General features: G+C 43.3%; 1 protein-coding gene across 2 annotated transcripts in view; it reads left to right on the top strand.

Annotated features, from left to right (window-relative positions):
- LOC137328538 (serine/threonine-protein kinase 32B-like) overlaps positions 1-11,704 on the top strand; it is a 295,819-nt gene extending 284,115 nt beyond the window's left edge. Inside the window, exons 10-13 of one of the 2 annotated variants that reach the window (XM_067994346.1) lie at positions 2,718-2,849; positions 3,021-3,079; positions 4,206-4,270; positions 8,880-8,969. In XM_067994346.1, the coding sequence (XP_067850447.1) occupies positions 2,718-2,849; positions 3,021-3,079; positions 4,206-4,270; positions 8,880-8,884 (261 nt within the window). In that variant the 3' untranslated portion in view covers positions 8,885-8,969. Of the gene's footprint in view, positions 1-2,717; positions 2,850-3,020; positions 3,080-4,205; positions 4,271-8,879 lie in introns of both variants that reach the window. The other variant, XM_067994345.1, reaches the window with a different exon arrangement.
- The last annotated feature ends 5,999 nt before the right edge of the window (positions 11,705-17,703 follow it).

Genomic DNA, 17,703 nt, shown 5'->3' with positions numbered 1-17,703 from the left:
TGTTTCAATGGGATCACCTCTCATTCTTCTAAATTCCAGAGAGTATTTTTCCTCTTTCCTCAAAGGACATCCCTCTCATCCCAGGAAATGGTGTATTAACTTCAGTGCTGAAAATATTAAGTTTATAATTATGAAGATAGGTTTACCATAATGTTGATCACTCATCTCTACTAAGCTGTCAAGTTCTTTTCCATTACAATCATTCAATCCAATCACTTGGTTATCATTTCTAAGCTATGCCGGAACAAGTGGCAAAGATGACTGGAAAAACTCACAGAGGAGTGTTTTTTCTCAAGAAAGCTTCAAACATGACAATCATTAACTTTTCATGTTGACAGTCATGCTTCGGTGGCATGTCAGTGTTTGCTGACAAAAACCAATGCTGCTAGATCCCTCTCCTCCAGTCCTGGACTTCCTAAGTCAGCTGGCTAGTATAGGTCCCCATTTCCCCTCAATACCACTCCCAGCATTGATGGGAGGAATTGCAGCCTCTGTATTCTGTAGATCAGAACTTTTTCAAGAATGGGAGTTCCCACCTAGGGTATAGAGAGGACACCATCCCAACCATTAGCACTGGGAGCAGTGTCCTTTTCTCTTCACAGATATTGACTGACCTGCTGCGTATTTCCAGCATTTTCTGTTTTATTTCAGTGAAGACACAGCTCTGTTCTAGTGCATTAACCATCAGACTCAGGTAGAAGCGGATAGCGGATGGGGGGGAAATGGTTAAAAGTGAAAGAGGGGGAAGTGGATGGCAGTCAAAAAGGGAGGGAATAGATGGAAGTGAAAGTGGGAGAAATAGATGGTAATAGAAGGATGGATAAATGGATAGTAATAAAGGGGACAGGGAAGTGCGTAGAAACTGGAAGTGGCACTTGAGAGAGGAAGAGAGGAGAAGCTAAAAGCGAGATTTGGGGCAAGTGGAGAATTTGAGAGTGGCATTTTGGGGTGGGGAGCAAGAGGAGTGCCAGCATTACCTGATGGGGAGAGAGGAGGAAGAATCCTGGCATGAATTGGGGAGAGCAGAGAGTGCCAACTTGAACTGAGCAGGGGGGTGGGAGAGAGACTACCAGGTTGATCTGAAATGATTAGTAGAGGAATACCAACTTAACTCAGTTGGAGAGGGAAAAGAATTTCAAACTGAACTGATCGGGGAAGAGAAGAATGAACTGGGAGGATTAGAGGAGAAGAACACCTCTGTGAAAGATAGCAGAGTTGGGTGGGGTATAGTGTCGCTGTGAACTGGTTCTGGAAGGGGTAGAATGTCTTTGTGAACTGGGGTGGTGGTGTTTGGATGTGGGAGAGTAACTGCTGAGATACTGTTTTGGGTAAGTGATGCCCTGGTTGGTCTGTTGAAAATCCAAATGTAACTTTGTTTTTCCTTAGAGTAAAAAAATCTATGAATACAAATGAAGGGATATTGTGTATATCTACCACTTATGTTACAAAGCTTGTAATGACTTGTTTTCATATGATAGGGCTGTTCTTGAGTTGTCAGTTTTTTGGGAGCTGTATCAGCTTTTTTGAAGCTTTGATCAACTTTTGCTAGTTTTCTAAGTTGGCATGCTCGTCATTCCTATCACTGTTAACAATGTTAGTGTTCTGCTACAAATCTTGCACATTCATAGTGATGGAATATTTTAGTCCTGTTTTGATGGTTGTAGATAAAACCCATAGGAGCATAGGAACATAGGAATTGCCAGACGATAAAAGGCCAAGGTCCATCTAGTTCGCCTTCTACCATCCTGGTGGTCGCATGATACAATGATAATGGAGTGGTTGACTAATTATAGCAATTACGCTCAATCAATTAGTCCACAACATATCCAGACATGACGTGATGAAAACCCCAGCGGTGGAAAGCTTTGGGAACCATAGGTCCAAAGTCACCTGTTCCTCCCAAGCATACTACACCTGCCACATGTCATGTCTCAAATTACTCAGATCCTGTATCCAAAAATGTTTTGTTTTAAAGGCTATTATAACCCATCTCTTGTTACTGGACTCAATACAATCCAAAGCAATGCAGAACAGTGGACAGACTATTCTATGCCAGAATCCATTCCCTAGTACATGGGAGAGATGTGGTCTGACTATCAATCTTGCACAAACTTACCAGAGTAGCACCACAAGAGTGGTTAGCATTGAAGGCTGACCTCTTATGTTTCTGCGAGGAATACAAAATACTCAATTTCACCTCAAGATTTCAATCCATAAATTCTATATAGAATAAAAGTGGCCAAACTTTATACACTGTTTCTCCTCCCTATGGAATAATCTGCTAGGCAAGATTCTTGCTTGGAACTCTTTTATGCAGCAATAACCATGTCACTTGTTGAATTCTCACAGGAACATACATTAAGTTAGTGAAATCGGTGATTGTTCCTGTTTGTACATCAGTAGAATTTTGATAAATCTTTTGCCCCCAGCAACTATCTGTCCTCTTTACAGTATGTGTAGTATTGTTATGCCACCCACTATACCAAACAAAAATGGTAGTATGTTAATTTAGCTTCCTAACATTATCAGCTTCAATGATTTCTTCAACTGATTTCCATCAAGGATATCATCTGTACTTGCTGTTTGAATTCAAAACAATCAGTGAAAAGATGAAGAGGATGGGTATTAAACTTAGTTGTTCTTTATAATTAATTAATAATTTTTTTTTAAAGATCCTAACGTTGACATTCACTCTCCAATTGTCACATTTTTAACAGAAAGGGAGGTTGAATTGCGATCCAACCTTTGAGCTAGAAGAAATGATACTGGAGTCCAAACCTCTTCACAAGAAAAAGAAAAGACTGGCTAAGAATAAATCTAAAGATTCTGGTAAAGAAAGTTCCCCACTGGTAAGATGTCTTAATCGTACTTGACACTTCCCAATCTTAAACCAAACTGTATTATAAAATGGCACAATAGATTTTCAGCTACAGTGGCAGATTTACTTATTCCATTGAATATTATTTCTTTAAATGTTATTAAAAGTAATAGCATCCCTCTATTTTCTCTTGGCCTTCCAGGGCACCCTTAACAATCAGGCAGGAGGGAGACACACTGCCTGGTATTATAGCAACCCAAGGTAACTGTCCCACTGATTCTCCCTGTGAGGATGTACCTAACTTCACCTGTCACCTCTGCATAGTTGCAATCAGGAACTCAGGAAATGCTGGGATCAGTGCAGTATTGTATTGCGTTACGACTTTTTCTGATTTTCCAAAAATAATCTGATTTCATTTTTTCAAAATCATCGTAATAGATGTGACCCAACACTGCACAGTAAGGAAATAAACAATGGCCCAGAATTTGCTGTCAAAATTATGGTGAGGCTAATGGTGCTCAGCGTTATTTATGCGCAAATCACACAGCAACCTCAGGCAAGGACGGAAGCGCAGTTAAACATGAAAATTCTGAAGTTGCTGTCTGAGATGCGCGCTGTGCCATTAACTTCGCGAAAACGGCATCTCGCTGTCTGATTTACTATTCAAATACATTGAACGGCATGATTTCCCTGTACTTGTAAGGTAGAAACGAATTAGACTTAACTTTCTGTGATGAGTTTAAGTACCATTTTAATGATGTGATAATGTTAATTACTGCCAAACAACCTCTCTGGCACTGAAAATGAACTATTACAAGTGTGGAGTCTCATTCCTTCCGGTTTTAATTGTTGTGATTGGAGATTTTTGTTTTAAACATGTTAAATTAAAAAAATATATTTTTACTTTGTCTTTCTGTCTCTTTTTTTCTCTTTCTCTTAATCCAATCTTTCTTTCCCTCTCTTTATTTCGCTTTCTGTATCTGATTTGACATTGAATTCACTATTCAAACTTACACTTCCTGGATCAGACTTTGCACAGTTCATTCAACAATCCTTCAATCTGATTGGTTAAGGAGATACTCAGTTACTTGCGCTGTTCACTCAGGTCCCAGATGCCCTGTAGAGGGCGCCGGGGCCGTTTCCATCTCCCACTTCTAGCAACTTGCAGTGCAAAATTTCATGGAAATTAAATGGCCTGGGGCAAGTCTAACTAACGGCTACAGCAAATTCTGGGCCAATGTTTTATTTTTTCATTAATCATTAAAACTGATGGATTCAAAGTTTAAGTGAGGCATTTGCAGCTGAATTGATGTTTTCTCACATTTTAAAATTCCTCTCACGCATTTCCTTTCTTTCTTCATCCTTACTCATTCATGTGACATCAAAGAACGGGCATCTTCAACAGTGTCTGGAAACAGTCCGCAACGAATTCACCATATTCAACAGGGAGAAGTAAGTGCATTAACTACTTAATCAACTCAGCTGTTGGCATCACATTTGTTTTATTAAAAGGAGTCACCCTCCGTGCCCAAAAGTGATCACTTTCCTCAGTGCCACTTCCTCGAGCAGAACGTTCAAGCTCTCTTTGGTGAAGCTCCTGCCATCTTTGCAGGTAGTCTCCACAATCGTAGCCAGAGAATCTGTAGCAAAGGTTTCTCTTTCCACCCCTGCACTGTTACCTCTGGAGTCCCCCAAAGATTCATCCTTGCCCCACCCTTCTTCCTCATCTGCCACTTGGCGACATCATCCAAAGACATGAGGGTTTATTTTAAACCCCCTCTCCCCTTCACCTACCCTCCACCCAACTGGGTGCGAATGGTGCAGAGAGGGGATAAAATCAGGCGAGCCAACATACAGGCCCAAGGTCGCTCCGTTCCTGCCTGATGCCATTTTATCATTGCCGACATTCAAATAAGTCAAAGCTCCCGCTACAAACAGACAGGAGCCTCATGAATGACGTTAATTAGAGTCCAATGATGTAATTAGGACGCCAATGCTATTTAAACAGAAAAAAAATGTTAGTGGATAGACTGGAGAACCTGGGGTTGTTCTCCTCAGAGCAGAGAAGGTTGAGAGGAGATTTGATTGAAATGTTCAAAATCAAGAAGGGTTTTAATAAAGTAAATAAAGAGAAACTGTTCCCATTGGCGGAAGGGTCGAGAACCAAAGGACACAGATATAAGGTGATTGGCAAAAGAACCAAAGGTGACATGAAGAAAAGCTTTTTTACTCAGCTAGTACTTATGATCTGGAATGCGCAGCCTGAAAGGGTGGTGGAAGCAGATTCAGTCGTGGCTTTCAAAAAGGAATTGGATAAATACTTGAAGGGAAACAATTTGCAGGGCTACAGGGAAAGAGCGGGGGAGTGGGACTAACTGGATTGCCTTTACAAAGCGTGGGGAACGGACGGATTTTGTTAGGCGGGTTACCCACGCAGTTGTATCTGAGCGTAAGTGAGCTTGTCGGTTTCTGAGTGATCTGGCACTTTATAAATTGCTGATTTCTGATACTTTCGCTTCCATTTTAACGGGCTTGATTACTTACCCTCAAGATGCAGTAAAACCTTGGGATGGCTGGTGCTCTAACTGCACTGTTCTGGGTGGAGGAGGAGAAGGAAAAGTAAGAAGAGCAGCAGCAAAAAAAAAGCAACAGTACAGCCCTCAACATGCAGGAGGAGCTGCAGTTGGATATCTCAGAAGGCAGGAGGCGAAGGGGGCCTGTTTGCACAAGGATCTACTCACCCGACAGGGTCTACGAGCCAAGGGTCCTTTCTCGAGCTGTTTGAGGAGCAGTGCCAGAGGAGGCTGCGTTTGTCCAGGCAGGTAGCTGCTAACCTCCGCAGCGTCCTGCAGCAAGACCTGCTGCCTGCTGGACCAGGGGGCACTGCCATGCTAGTGACCTTGTATGCCTCAGGACCCTTCCATGCTGCTACAGGGGATACCTCAAAGATTTCGCAGTCCGTCCACAAGTAACCAATGATTATTTGCCAGGGCAAGCGTATCCATCCCCATCGATGCCAACAGTAGGTGGAAGCATAAAATTACAGAGTTTTAGTAGATTAAGTGAATGGGCAAAACTGTGGCAAATGGATTTCAACGTAGGCAAGTGTGAGGTCATCCACTTTGGACCTAAAACGGATAGATCAGAGTACTTTCTAAACGGTGAAAAGCTCGAAACAGTGGAGGTCCAAAGAGACTTAGGGGTCCATGTACATAGATCTATAAATAGTCATGGACAGGTACAGAAAATAATCAAAAAGGCTAATGTAATGCTGGCCTTTATATCTAGAGGACTAGAATACAAGGAGGTAGAAGTTATTCTACAGCTATACAAAGCCCTGGTTAGACCACACCTGGAGTACTGTATTCAGTTCTGGGCACCGCACCTTAGGAAGGATATATTGGCCTTGGAGGGAGTGCAGCGTAGATTTACGAGAATGATACCTGGACTTCAAGGGTTAAATTATGAGGAGAGATTACACAAACTAGGGTTGTGCTCCCTGGAATTTAGAAGATTAAGAGGTGATTTGATCGAAGTTTTCAAGATATTAAGGGAAACTGATAGTTTCTCTCTATCTACCCTATTTCTGCTGGTTGGGGATCCAGGACTAGGGGACATAGCCTAAAAATTAGAGCCAGGACTTTCAGGAATGAAGTTAGGAAACACTTCTACATGCAAAGGATGGTAGAAGTTTGAAACTCTCTTCCGCAAACAGCAGTTGATGCCAGCTCAATTGTTAATTTTAAATCTGAGATTGATAGATTTTTGTGAACTAAAAATATTAAGGGATATGGAACTAAGGCGTGTATATGGAGTTAGATCACAGATCAGCCATGATCTCATTGAATGGTGGAACAGGCTCGAGGGGCTAAATTACCTATTCCTGTTCTTATGTTCCTATGTTCCTAAGTCAAAATAAAAGAGCCTAGGGGTTTGCACCAATGGCTCACTTCCACAAGTGCAGGGCATGATGGACTGCAGTCATGTTGCCATCAGGGCACCTCAGGACCAGTCAGTAGCTTTCATGAATCGTAAGGGGCTCCACAGCTGCTGGCAGGGCTGTCTGATCCAGCCAGCTTTCAGGCAGCAATTGCAGGTATTGGTTGACAAGATGGCAAGGGAGAAGATGTGCTGCCATCCTGAGAGAGGGCAGCTCTTGCCTGTCCTATAGCGCCTCCGTCACTCCCATGGGGCTGTAGCTCATCACTCCCACTGATCTGAATGAAATCAGACTGCAGGGAATGAGTGGCACCATGAAAGCCCCATTTGACATGGTCCACCAGTCTATCCATATTGTGTACCAGTCTCTCCAAGGTGGAGCAGACATTGGTGTCCATAGTCTGGATGACAGGCGTCTGAGCTTCCACTGTAGCTGCAACGGTCGGTAACACAGTTTCCTGCCATCAGGGCCTGATTGCAGTGTCCGTGTGCTCCAGGGTGGTAGGTTGCAGAGTGGAAGTGCCATTCCAGAGAACTCCAAACATGCTGGAAGTGGATTCCTCCCTACTTTCAGACATGATGGTCAAAGTCTTTGGCAGGCCTCAAACATTTTTCTTTTCATGATCGAACCCCAGAGGTCCGTATCTCTGTCCCTCTCAGCAGAGCCAGGAGAGGACATTGCCCTCTGTTGAGTCATCTCCTGGGCTGTCCCTGCTACCAGTACCTGCTACTGCTCACTTGTGCTGTGTGTTTCACCGGTATAGACCTCTCTAATTCACTATCTATCCTACTGATAGCTGGTGCTTGCGTGGGACAGTGTGTGTTACAATGGGTTCTCAGTGGGGATGTCCTCCTCTGAGGTGCCATCAGGAGGTTCTTCAGGTGTTTCCTGCTGCTGAGAGGAAAGAGGAAACATACAAGAGCTAGGATGGCACTGAGAAGCTGGTCATTCACACATGAAAGGCTACATCCTACTGGTTGAGGTCTTCAACTTGGCTGAAGATGCAATTGCGTGTGGTACATGAAAGGGTACATTTGATAACCAATCACCTTGCTCAGCAGACCTGCCAACCTCGCCATCTCCATTGCTCAAAGGTTTCGAACCCCACTTATTTCCCATGTTTCCTGTTCCACCTGGGTTAGGGCACGGTGTTGGCTAGTCCTCCACTGGTCCTAGTTCTCTCCATTATGTTCTGCGCTCACTTCTGTTGATTTTTATCTGATTACGCTTCTACCTCGGGACGCTTTTCTGCATTAACAGAGCCACATAATTGCAAGTTGTTGATGTTTGTTCCTTTATTAAGACTTTAAAAAAAAATTAGATTCATGAGCTTATGGGTAAAACAATGCTCCAGCACTGCATCTTTCAGTTAAGCAGGAAGTAATTATCTACCTCTCTAATGTTTGTGATTGGATTTATCTCTTCATTTATTGAGAATACTAAATTAAATTTCTTGGGATTTAACCTCGTGTTTTTATTGTAACCAATGGGGAGGCCATACAGAAACAGGATCTAATGCATTTAATATTGATTCTGAGATGAATAAGCCAGATGAATTTATGCTATTCATACCAGTTCCCACAGCAGTGGATGGCTTGCACGGTGTAGTGTTATCACAGGCAAAGTAAGGGAATAAAAGCATCCAGAATTCCTGCTTCTAGTCATTATTCAGGGATTCCTACAAATGGATGAAATAAAATCAGGCTATCATGCCCCTTTTATTGAATAGCCTGCTAGGTTCACATGGTTACTTAGCCAAGTTATTAGAGGGTTACCAGTGTCCTCAGAATGATGAGTCACTAATTCCAGGAAGGGAGGAGAGAAAACGTAGCCAGAAAACAGAGTAAGCTTAGAAATGTTGCTACATAATAACACAGCAAAAAGATCAGAAGTTCTTTGTTCTTATTTATCGTTACAATACTTAAATTTACTTAGATTTAGGGTGTGGGGCTTACTATTTGATAAATAATAGATTTTGGTTCTAGTTGCTTTGAGACTTTACACTGAAAATTGTTGTGTGCACACTTTATTACTCAACGCTGAGAACACTGTGCCTGCTTGGCGAAGTGTGTGTCCTTCTTAGCCATACTCAAACATTATTTTATGGTATTTGCTTTTCAGATTAAGAAAATCACAGGCAGAAGGTGGGCAAACATCCAATAAAGAAAGTGGAACTTGCAGTCAGACACATGAAAAGACGCAGGATGGTCAGAACAACAATGTGCTTGGAACTATCTGCACAACTGTTCCTAGCTAGTCTACCACAGCTAATCCAACCCTCCGAGGACCATAAAGGCTAATTGCATTATAATGAAATTATTTCTGTGCATGCCTTGTAGTTTAAATATCTTTCTCGCCACAGGAAAACAACCTGGATGACTCATTTCCCAGGGAAAAAATGACAAAGAATTTTTTTTTTCTGCTCATACAATGGAGTGGAAAGGGAAATGTTTGCTGGCAGAAGAACAACAGTCAACATGAGAGTGACAAAATAAATATTTCGAAACTATCTTGAAGTAATTTTTTCACATTGATTCCTCTAAGCCCACTAAGAATGGTTAAGAATAAATATCCCAGTTAAGCCTTTGAGAATAGTTAACTTTTAAGCCTTCAAGCTGTCTTTTAAAATGTGTACAGTGCTGAACAGTTTCATTGACTAGACTCATTCTCACAAGAAAATTATTTCCTAGTGCTCACTCCCCTTGATACTCAGAACTAACTCTTCTCACATCTGGCTTGTTAGAAATGTTTCACAGTCATTGGATTTTTAAAAACTTTTATGAATTGATTCAATATTTCAATGGGGGTTTCTTTGTGTGTTTACACTGTATAGTGTTATCACAATGTGTTAAAAATGAAGTTAAAGTAAAAGGTTTTGTGATTGAGAAAAAAATCTGCGTTGAGAGAGCTCTAAGATGAAAAGTGTACATTTTTTAATTAATAATGAATACTAGGGTAAATTTACCTTCTGCCTTGACTTATCGGAAATTTCATTTTCAGCATTAATGCCCAGCTTCTTGTTAATTATTGCTAATACCTTACATAATTTATACCTCTGCAGTGATTTTTTAAAATTTGTTTTTGTACAAGTTGACAGAACTGTAAATACAATGTTGACATTAGATTCAATGACTACAATTTAGACCTGATGTTAGCAATTCTGACCAAAATTCTGATGATGGGGGAAGGACATTATCAAAAAGAGGAATAAAGTTTATAAATAAATAAATCAAATTTAAGACAGGGGAATTTATTACATGATAGTTTTTTTTTGCTCATGTCTGTGCTAATTGTTGTCAATTTGCTCTCAAGTAGGAGAGCTAGTGTCCAGTTAATTGTGTCCATTCTAACTCTAGATATTTGTGTTGGCCATTGTCCTGCAAACAGGAGACAGACATTCAGAACAAGGTGCTACCTAGTACTGGACACTGACAAAACTTATGCATTGCAGATCCTATGCTCAAGTCATTATGCGGACTCAGATTTGAATAGTATTAAAACCTTCATATTAGTAAGCTAGGCACTTTGAATGAGCTCAATAAGGAAACCATAAAACTATGGCCTGCTATTAAATCATTTTAAGATTAACAGTGACAATGTTTGAAGCTTTAGAGGAAATTGCTGTGAAAGTGATATGGTTATTCTAAAGGTGACATAACAATTATATTTAAGATTATTATACTGCAAGCATTAAACAGTGATTGAATAATGTTTATAGTTTTTGATACCTGCTTCTATTTCTGATTCACAGCATTTTGGTTTGAATAACTGCTATTACCTTACATTTATTAAAGAGATGCAGTACCTTTATACAGGTTCTGCAGTAAACCCACACCACAGTCCATAATTCAGGATTAATACACAGTAAAATATCAGTCAACATTACAACGGCATTGAAGACCAGTAAATAATAATACTATTTCATTTACTTATTAGAGTGTAATAGATGCAACAAATTATTTTAAAAATTGAGTAGAGTTTAAATATTTTCCCAAAACCCATTTAATGGATTTGCTTCCATCATAATCCACATCTATAGTTCTGAATCTAGACCAAGTTTGAGCTCAGAAATAAATAATTTTTAAGAACAAATTGACCACAATTGGTCTAATACTGAATTGGATACCCTTCTCCATTCCCCGGCCTCCTCAGAAGACCCCTGCTTGGGGCCTACAGCCACCCCGGACCCCCCCAGCCTCTTCTTCTGACCCCAGATCCTACTCCTCGGCCTTCACTCCGGACCCTGGACCTCCCCAGCCTCCTCTCCTGGTCCCCAATCAGTCCCCCTCGATTCCCAGAACCTTGACCCAACCTCCAGCCCAACCCAATCCCGGATCCGACCCTCGGCCCCTGGACCCACATGCCAACGCTAGCCATGACCCAATATTGCCCAATTCTTCGCCGGCGGACTCCAATGTTGCGTCGGCTCCATAATAATGAGGCCTGAGGACCAATATCTGGGGATGGAATGAACCCTGTGCCCTCCACGCACCCAAAAATGTCCGTGCCCGAATTTCTGGGCCAACACGTGCAAGACAGTTTTGGAGTTCTGCATTTTGCGCAACATAGCAGTTCAGAATGGCAACCAGCTAGAAAAATGCTAGCAAACCATGTCCACAGAAGAAGTGAAACTGCAACAGCCATTTCTAGGACACAGAATGGCCAGATTTATACAACAAAATTTAATTCGGGCATCTTTTATGTGAATCAAAGACCAAATCAAAGTCATAATAATCTACACTACTGTGATTCTGAATTGTATGATCGTATATGATTGTATTTCGAAACCACTTCCAAAATCCAATTACAAAATGTTACAAGCTGAGTTGCAACAAATTGCTTTGAAAAATCCTGTTAATCTGATAATGCATGTGGTTCCTTAAATATATATAGTAGTTGTTCTTTATATCAAGTATATACAATAAAGTGGAACATTGCACACCAAACATAGTCCAATGATATTTACTTTAGAAATACACTGGGGGGAGAAATTCAACTTACGCTCAAGCGTATCAAGCCACAGTTCATGCCTCACTATCTCAACCTCAACTCATAGTCGGTACAGCACAGAAGGAGGCCATTCGGCTCATCATGCCTGTGCCGGCTCTTAGAAAGAGCTATCCAATTAGTCCCATTCCCCTGCTAGCTGAACATGCATAAAACCTGACCCACCTAGGTCAGGCAACTTTTATTAGTACATCGCGTCCTAGAAGGTTACGGGGAGCGGGCAGGAAATTGGACATGAATTTAGATTTGAGGTTAGGATCAGATCAGCCATGATCTTATTGAATGGCGGAGCAGGCTCGAGGGGCCGATTGGCCTACTCCTGCTCCTATTTCTTATGTTCTTATGTAAGTCTCTTGAGTAGTCTTTCTAGATTGCTAGTGGGCTTTTAGGCCTTATTTTGCCTGCATTGGTTGCTATATTTGAGTTGAAAATTTTTGGACACTGACTGTTTGGAGCTGCAGGACAATCTCTGTGCAGGGGCTTCTGCAAAAACTGAGACTGTGCCAAAATGGGTGCGCTGCTAGATCTGTCATTGGGGCTAGAAGATGAGGAGCAGCAAGTCAGAGTGTAGAGGCCTGCAAGAACAGAACATCATATCTTCATGAGGAGCAGTGTGTCCGGTGGCTCTGCTTCACCCGTCCTCGGACTCTCCGGGTGCACCGCCCGCTTTGGGACACGCGCGCACCATGCCCACCCCCCTATTAAAATCAGGACCATTCTTTCTAGATAACAGACAATACAAGAGACCCTGGAGTATACTGCAGTATGCTTGCTCCCATCAGTGGGCCCTATAGTGTTCAGTTATCAATATGCAAGTACAATACATATCACCTTTGACTTGTATTCTACTATTTTGGCTCCGCAGTTCAACATTCTATTGGCTTTGCTGATCGATGCTCTGCATTGGTTGGATACATTGAACGTCAACTCCTAGCAAATATGTTGCCAATTTTTCTTTTCTACGTGTAGCAATTTTCGCTTGTCTGTATTAAATTTAATCTGCCATTATTCAGTCCACTCACTATTCTGTTTAGCTCACTCTGTAATTTCTGGAACGTCTCTTTCAATTCCACTGCCCCTCTAAGCTCAGTCTCATCTGCAAATTTGACCACTTGAGGTTCTGAATCTAATCTCGGATATAAATTAGAAGCAGGGTGGTAACAACGCCAAGCCCTGGGGTACCTCATTCAGTACTTCTATCCACCCCCATATCACTCCTAATCTGTACCCATTGTTTTCTACGCTTCAGCCAGTTTCTTGCCCATTTCCAAGTTTTACCCGGAATCCTCACAGCTTTGAGTTTAATTAGTAGCCCTTCATGTGTAACTTTAGCAAACGCCTTTTGGAAGTCTAAGTACACAATGCCATAGGGTTTAGCATAGTCCACTTGACTTGAGCTGTCACTTTCTCAAAGAAACCAAGGAGATTGGTCAGGGAGGTTCTTTCCATTCTAAAGCCAGAGTTCTGTTCACTAGGTTGTTATTGTACAGATAATCTTCAGGTTTACTCCTGAGATCAATTTTATTATTTTACACGGAATGGAAATAAGTCCCTAGTTGCCTTTGGCTGTTTTGTCACACTTCTTGATATGGACACTACATTAGCCTGTTTTCAATGTACTGGTACCTCCCCAGTGTCCTTGGACTCCCTCATAATGATAATCTATATTTCACAAATCTCCTCACTAGTCTCTCTAAGCACTCTGGAATAAATACTATCTAACCTGTGGGATTTATTCATGTTATGCACTTTCAGCTTGTCTAGGACTTCCACCTAATTTATGTTGAAGTCCTGAATTTTGCGGTGGAACTCTTTTTTGGGGGAGGGCATGTTCTTCGTGTATTCCATTGTGATTGAGCCATTTAGAATATTTACTATTCCATGGTCATTCTCTATTTCAAGCTCATTTCCATCCATTAATGTCCCCACCTGTTCTCTGACAGCCCTCTCACTATTGTAGTACTGAAAGATCTTTTTACTGTTATGTTTTGTCTCTGCAGCCATGTTCTTTTTCTGTCTTTGCCCCTTTGGTTAACCTTTCATGAGGGGGGGAGGGTAATCGGTGTCCGACAGCAGCTCGCATGGTTTGAATTTGAATCAAGGATTGCCTGTTAGGCTGCAGGTAGGCCTGGTTTTCCTGAGTGCAGCAGGCACCAGCTGCCTCAGGACAAACAATCTTGCAGAGGGGGGCCTCAAACAGGAGTTAAGCCCCTTTTTTGCACATGCAAAGGGCCAAACATGCATGTTCCTACATTCACCCCAGTGCATGCTTCCCTCATTCTTCCTGTAAGACTTGTAGAGGTCATTTTTCTTTATTTCACTTTTAATTTGTTTGTTAATCCACTTCTAAGTCACACTTGCTTGGGTATATATGGGAATTTGGTATATGGGTATATATTACATAAGAACATAAGAAATAGGAGCAGGAGTAGGCCAATCGGCCCCTCGAGCCTGCTCCGCCATTCAATAAGATCATGGTTGATCTGATCCTAGCCTCAAATTTAAATTCATGTCCAATTTCCTGCTCGCTCCCCGTAACCCCTAATTCCCTTTACTTCTAGGAAACTGTCTATTTCTGTTTTAAATTTATTTAATGATGTAGCTTCCACAGCTTCCTGGGGCAGCAAATTCCACAGACCTACTACCCTCTGAGTGAAGAAGTTTCTCCTCATCTCAGTTTTGAAAGACCAGCCCCTTATTCTAAGATTATGCCCCCTAGTTCTAGTTTCACCCATCCTTGGAAACATCCTTATCGCATCCACCCGATCAAGCCCCTTCACAATCTTATATGTTTCAATAAGATCGCCTCTCATTCTTCTGAACTCCAATGAGTAGAGTCCCAATCTACTCAACCTCTCCTCATATGTCCACCCCCTCATCCCCGGGATTAACCGAGTGAACCTTCTTTGTACTGCCTCGAGAGTAAGTATGGTAATATGGTATTGGTAATATAAAATTGACCAATTGATTCCTGGATGTTTTGGGGTCAAGGGCAGTGAAATTCTGCAGGGGTTCTGCTGATCTTTTGCCATAACTGCAGCAGGAGACCAGTGGAAGCCACAGAGAAATGGTGTAAATGGTTGAAAGGTCATTCACTTCATTTCTCTGTGGATTTCACCTATTTCCAGCCGAAGTTACAACAGGAAACCAGGAAAACCCCCATGGAACTTCAGGGCCAAGATATATTTTTAGCACTTTAAGCTGTCAGTATTATTACACAATAACGTACAGAAATCAAGGACCTCCTTGTTTAAGATGTGAAACAAAGGCATAATATTGAAAATGTGCTTTGACTCAATGGCCGAGAAATTCGGCCGTGAAGCGCTTTTTTTTCGGACGCTACTCAGCCTCCTAAGCCTCCACTGTGGCGGGCAGGAAGTGCACACTCATTACGAGCTGGAAGTGCACCACCTGCCCTCTTGGTAAAGGCCAAAACATTGGCATGCAGTGCCCACGCCTGTAACAGGTGTTTGGCCCTTTGCATATGCAAAAAAGGGGCCTAACTCCTGTTTGAGGCCCCCCTCTGCAAGATTGTTTGTCCTGAGGTAGCTGGTGCCTGCTGCACTCAGGAAAACCAGGCCTACATGCGGCCTAACAGGCAATCCTTAATTCAAATTCAAACCATGCGAGCCGCTGCCAGACACCGATCACTGCCACTTCCCCTGTCGATTGCCACTACCTCCCACCAGTCACCGCTACCTCCTGACCCAATGGTCTCCCCTTCCCGGTTTCCCCCCCGCCTCACTTACCTGAAGGCCGCTGCGACGACAGCAGCGGCCCGACCTTCAATCACACTTCACCGGGCAAGCTGCCTTCTGTTTCTCCGCAGCTCACCGTCTCTATGGAAACGAGGCATGAGGCCCAATAGCTCGGGCACCTCGGGCCTCTCTATTCAGGTGCAGGGATTGTTCCTTGCATCTCTCACTTGCCCAAAAATGGGCCCGCCAAAATTTCTAGGCCAATGACTTAATGTCCACGGTAACTTATTGTCCTATGCTTTCTACCTCGCCCTCACTGATTTTTTTTGACAGAGCCAAAATACTTCTCCGGATTGCTGAAGTTATGGCAAAAGTATAGAAGAACCCTGCAGAATTTCAGGGCCAGGAGCCCCCTTCCCCACCGGTTTCTGGAACCCGATCCTTTCGGGGCACAATGCACTCGCCCATATGTGGGTGGGCATATGTTAACAACATGCCAATGAGAGGAACACGGCCTCTGCCAAGTTTCTTGCCACTTGCACTCTTCGAAGTTTGGATGCAAGAGCTGCCTGTTATGTCCTTCTGCCCAGAAGTTTTCACTGTCACTGTCACTGGATTGGTGCGACTCCCCGGTGGAAGCCAGAGAAACCAGATCTCACATGTAAGTGATCCCAGGGCTGGAAATATGGCCAGGATCAGGGAGCATCGCCAGGGTGGATGGATGTCCCTTCAAAGATGGGCCTCAGTTGGGGGTTGGGGGGTGGAAAACCTAAGCCACCATGTGGGAATGCAGAAAATGGCTCAGTGATAAATGTGTGTGGTTGGTGCCGCTACACTGAAAATAGGGCTGAGTTTTCACACACAACCCCGCCAATTTAACAGAGATTCTGGGGAGGGCGGGCCCAGAAAATTGCTCATGCCTCCCTAATTTTCCCCTCTTGGAGCTCGGCAGCACAAGGTACAGCTGCAGGGTCAATGACCTTCCCTCCAACATAAGGTCAGAAATGGAGATGTTCGCTGATGATTGCACAGTGTTCAGTTCCATTCGCAACCCCTTAAATAATGAAGCAGTCCGAGCCCGCATACAGCAAGACCTGGACAACATCCAGGCTTGGGCTCATAAGTGGCAAGTAACATTCGCGCCAGATAAGTGCCAGGCAATGACCATCTTCAACAAGAGAGAGTCTAACCACCTCCCCTTGACATTCAACGGCATTTCCATCGCCGAATCCCCCACCATCAACATCCTGGGGGTCACCATTGACCAGAAACTTAATTGGACCAGCCATATAAATACTGTGGCTACAAGAGCAGGTCAGAGGCTGGGTATTCTGCGCGAGTGATTCACCTCCTGACTCCCCAAAGCCTTTCCACCATCTACAAGGCACAAGTCAGGAGTGTGATGGAATACTTTCCACTTGCTTGGATGAGTGCAGCTCCAACAACACTCAAGAAGCTCGACACCATCCAAGATAAAGCAGCCCGCTTGATTGGCACCCCATCCACCACCCTAAACATTCACTCCCTTCACCACCGGCGCACTGTGGCTGCAGTGTGTACCATCCACAGGATGCACTGCAGCAACTCGCCAAGGCTTCTTCGACAGCACCTCCCAAACCTGCAACCTCTACCACCTAGAAGGACAAGAGCAGCAGGCACATGGGAACAACACCACCTGCACGTTCCCCTCCAAGTCACACACCATCCGGACTTGGAAATATATCGCCGTTCCTTCATTGTCGCTGGGTCCAAATCCTGGAACTCCCTTCCTAACAGCACTGTGGGAGAACCGTCACCACATGGACTGCAGCGGTTCAAGAAGGCGGCTCACCACCACCTTCTCAAGGGCAATTAGGGATGGGCAATAAATGCCGGCCTCGCCAGCGACGCCCACATCCCATGAACGAATAAATTTAAAAAAAGATGTGCATGCAAATCCTCTAATACGTTTCCCACAATTTGCTTGGTTTTAATGGTGGACACCTGGTAGGCCCAGGAATCCAGCGTCATTCTGGCAGCAGTGGGAGCCCAGGTATCCTTTTGTGCCAAGGTTTTGTGACAGCTTTCAGGGTGGTCAAAGAGGACATTACACAAGTCTTTTTAAAACAAAAAATCCCTTTTTGCAGGCATCGCAGAAAGTGCCTGAATTCCGCCCCCCCCCCCCTCACTACATAAGGCCACCCATGCTTACCCCATGGAGACTGGGGAGCCCACCTTAAAATTTCTCATGGCGCCAAAGC

This window comes from Heptranchias perlo, chromosome 1 (assembly GCF_035084215.1).
Source record: "Heptranchias perlo isolate sHepPer1 chromosome 1, sHepPer1.hap1, whole genome shotgun sequence".
Taxonomy (NCBI): Eukaryota; Metazoa; Chordata; class Chondrichthyes; order Hexanchiformes; family Hexanchidae; genus Heptranchias; species Heptranchias perlo.
The sequence above is the reverse complement of the archived record's forward strand: the minus strand, read 5'-3'. Positions and strand labels throughout refer to the sequence as shown.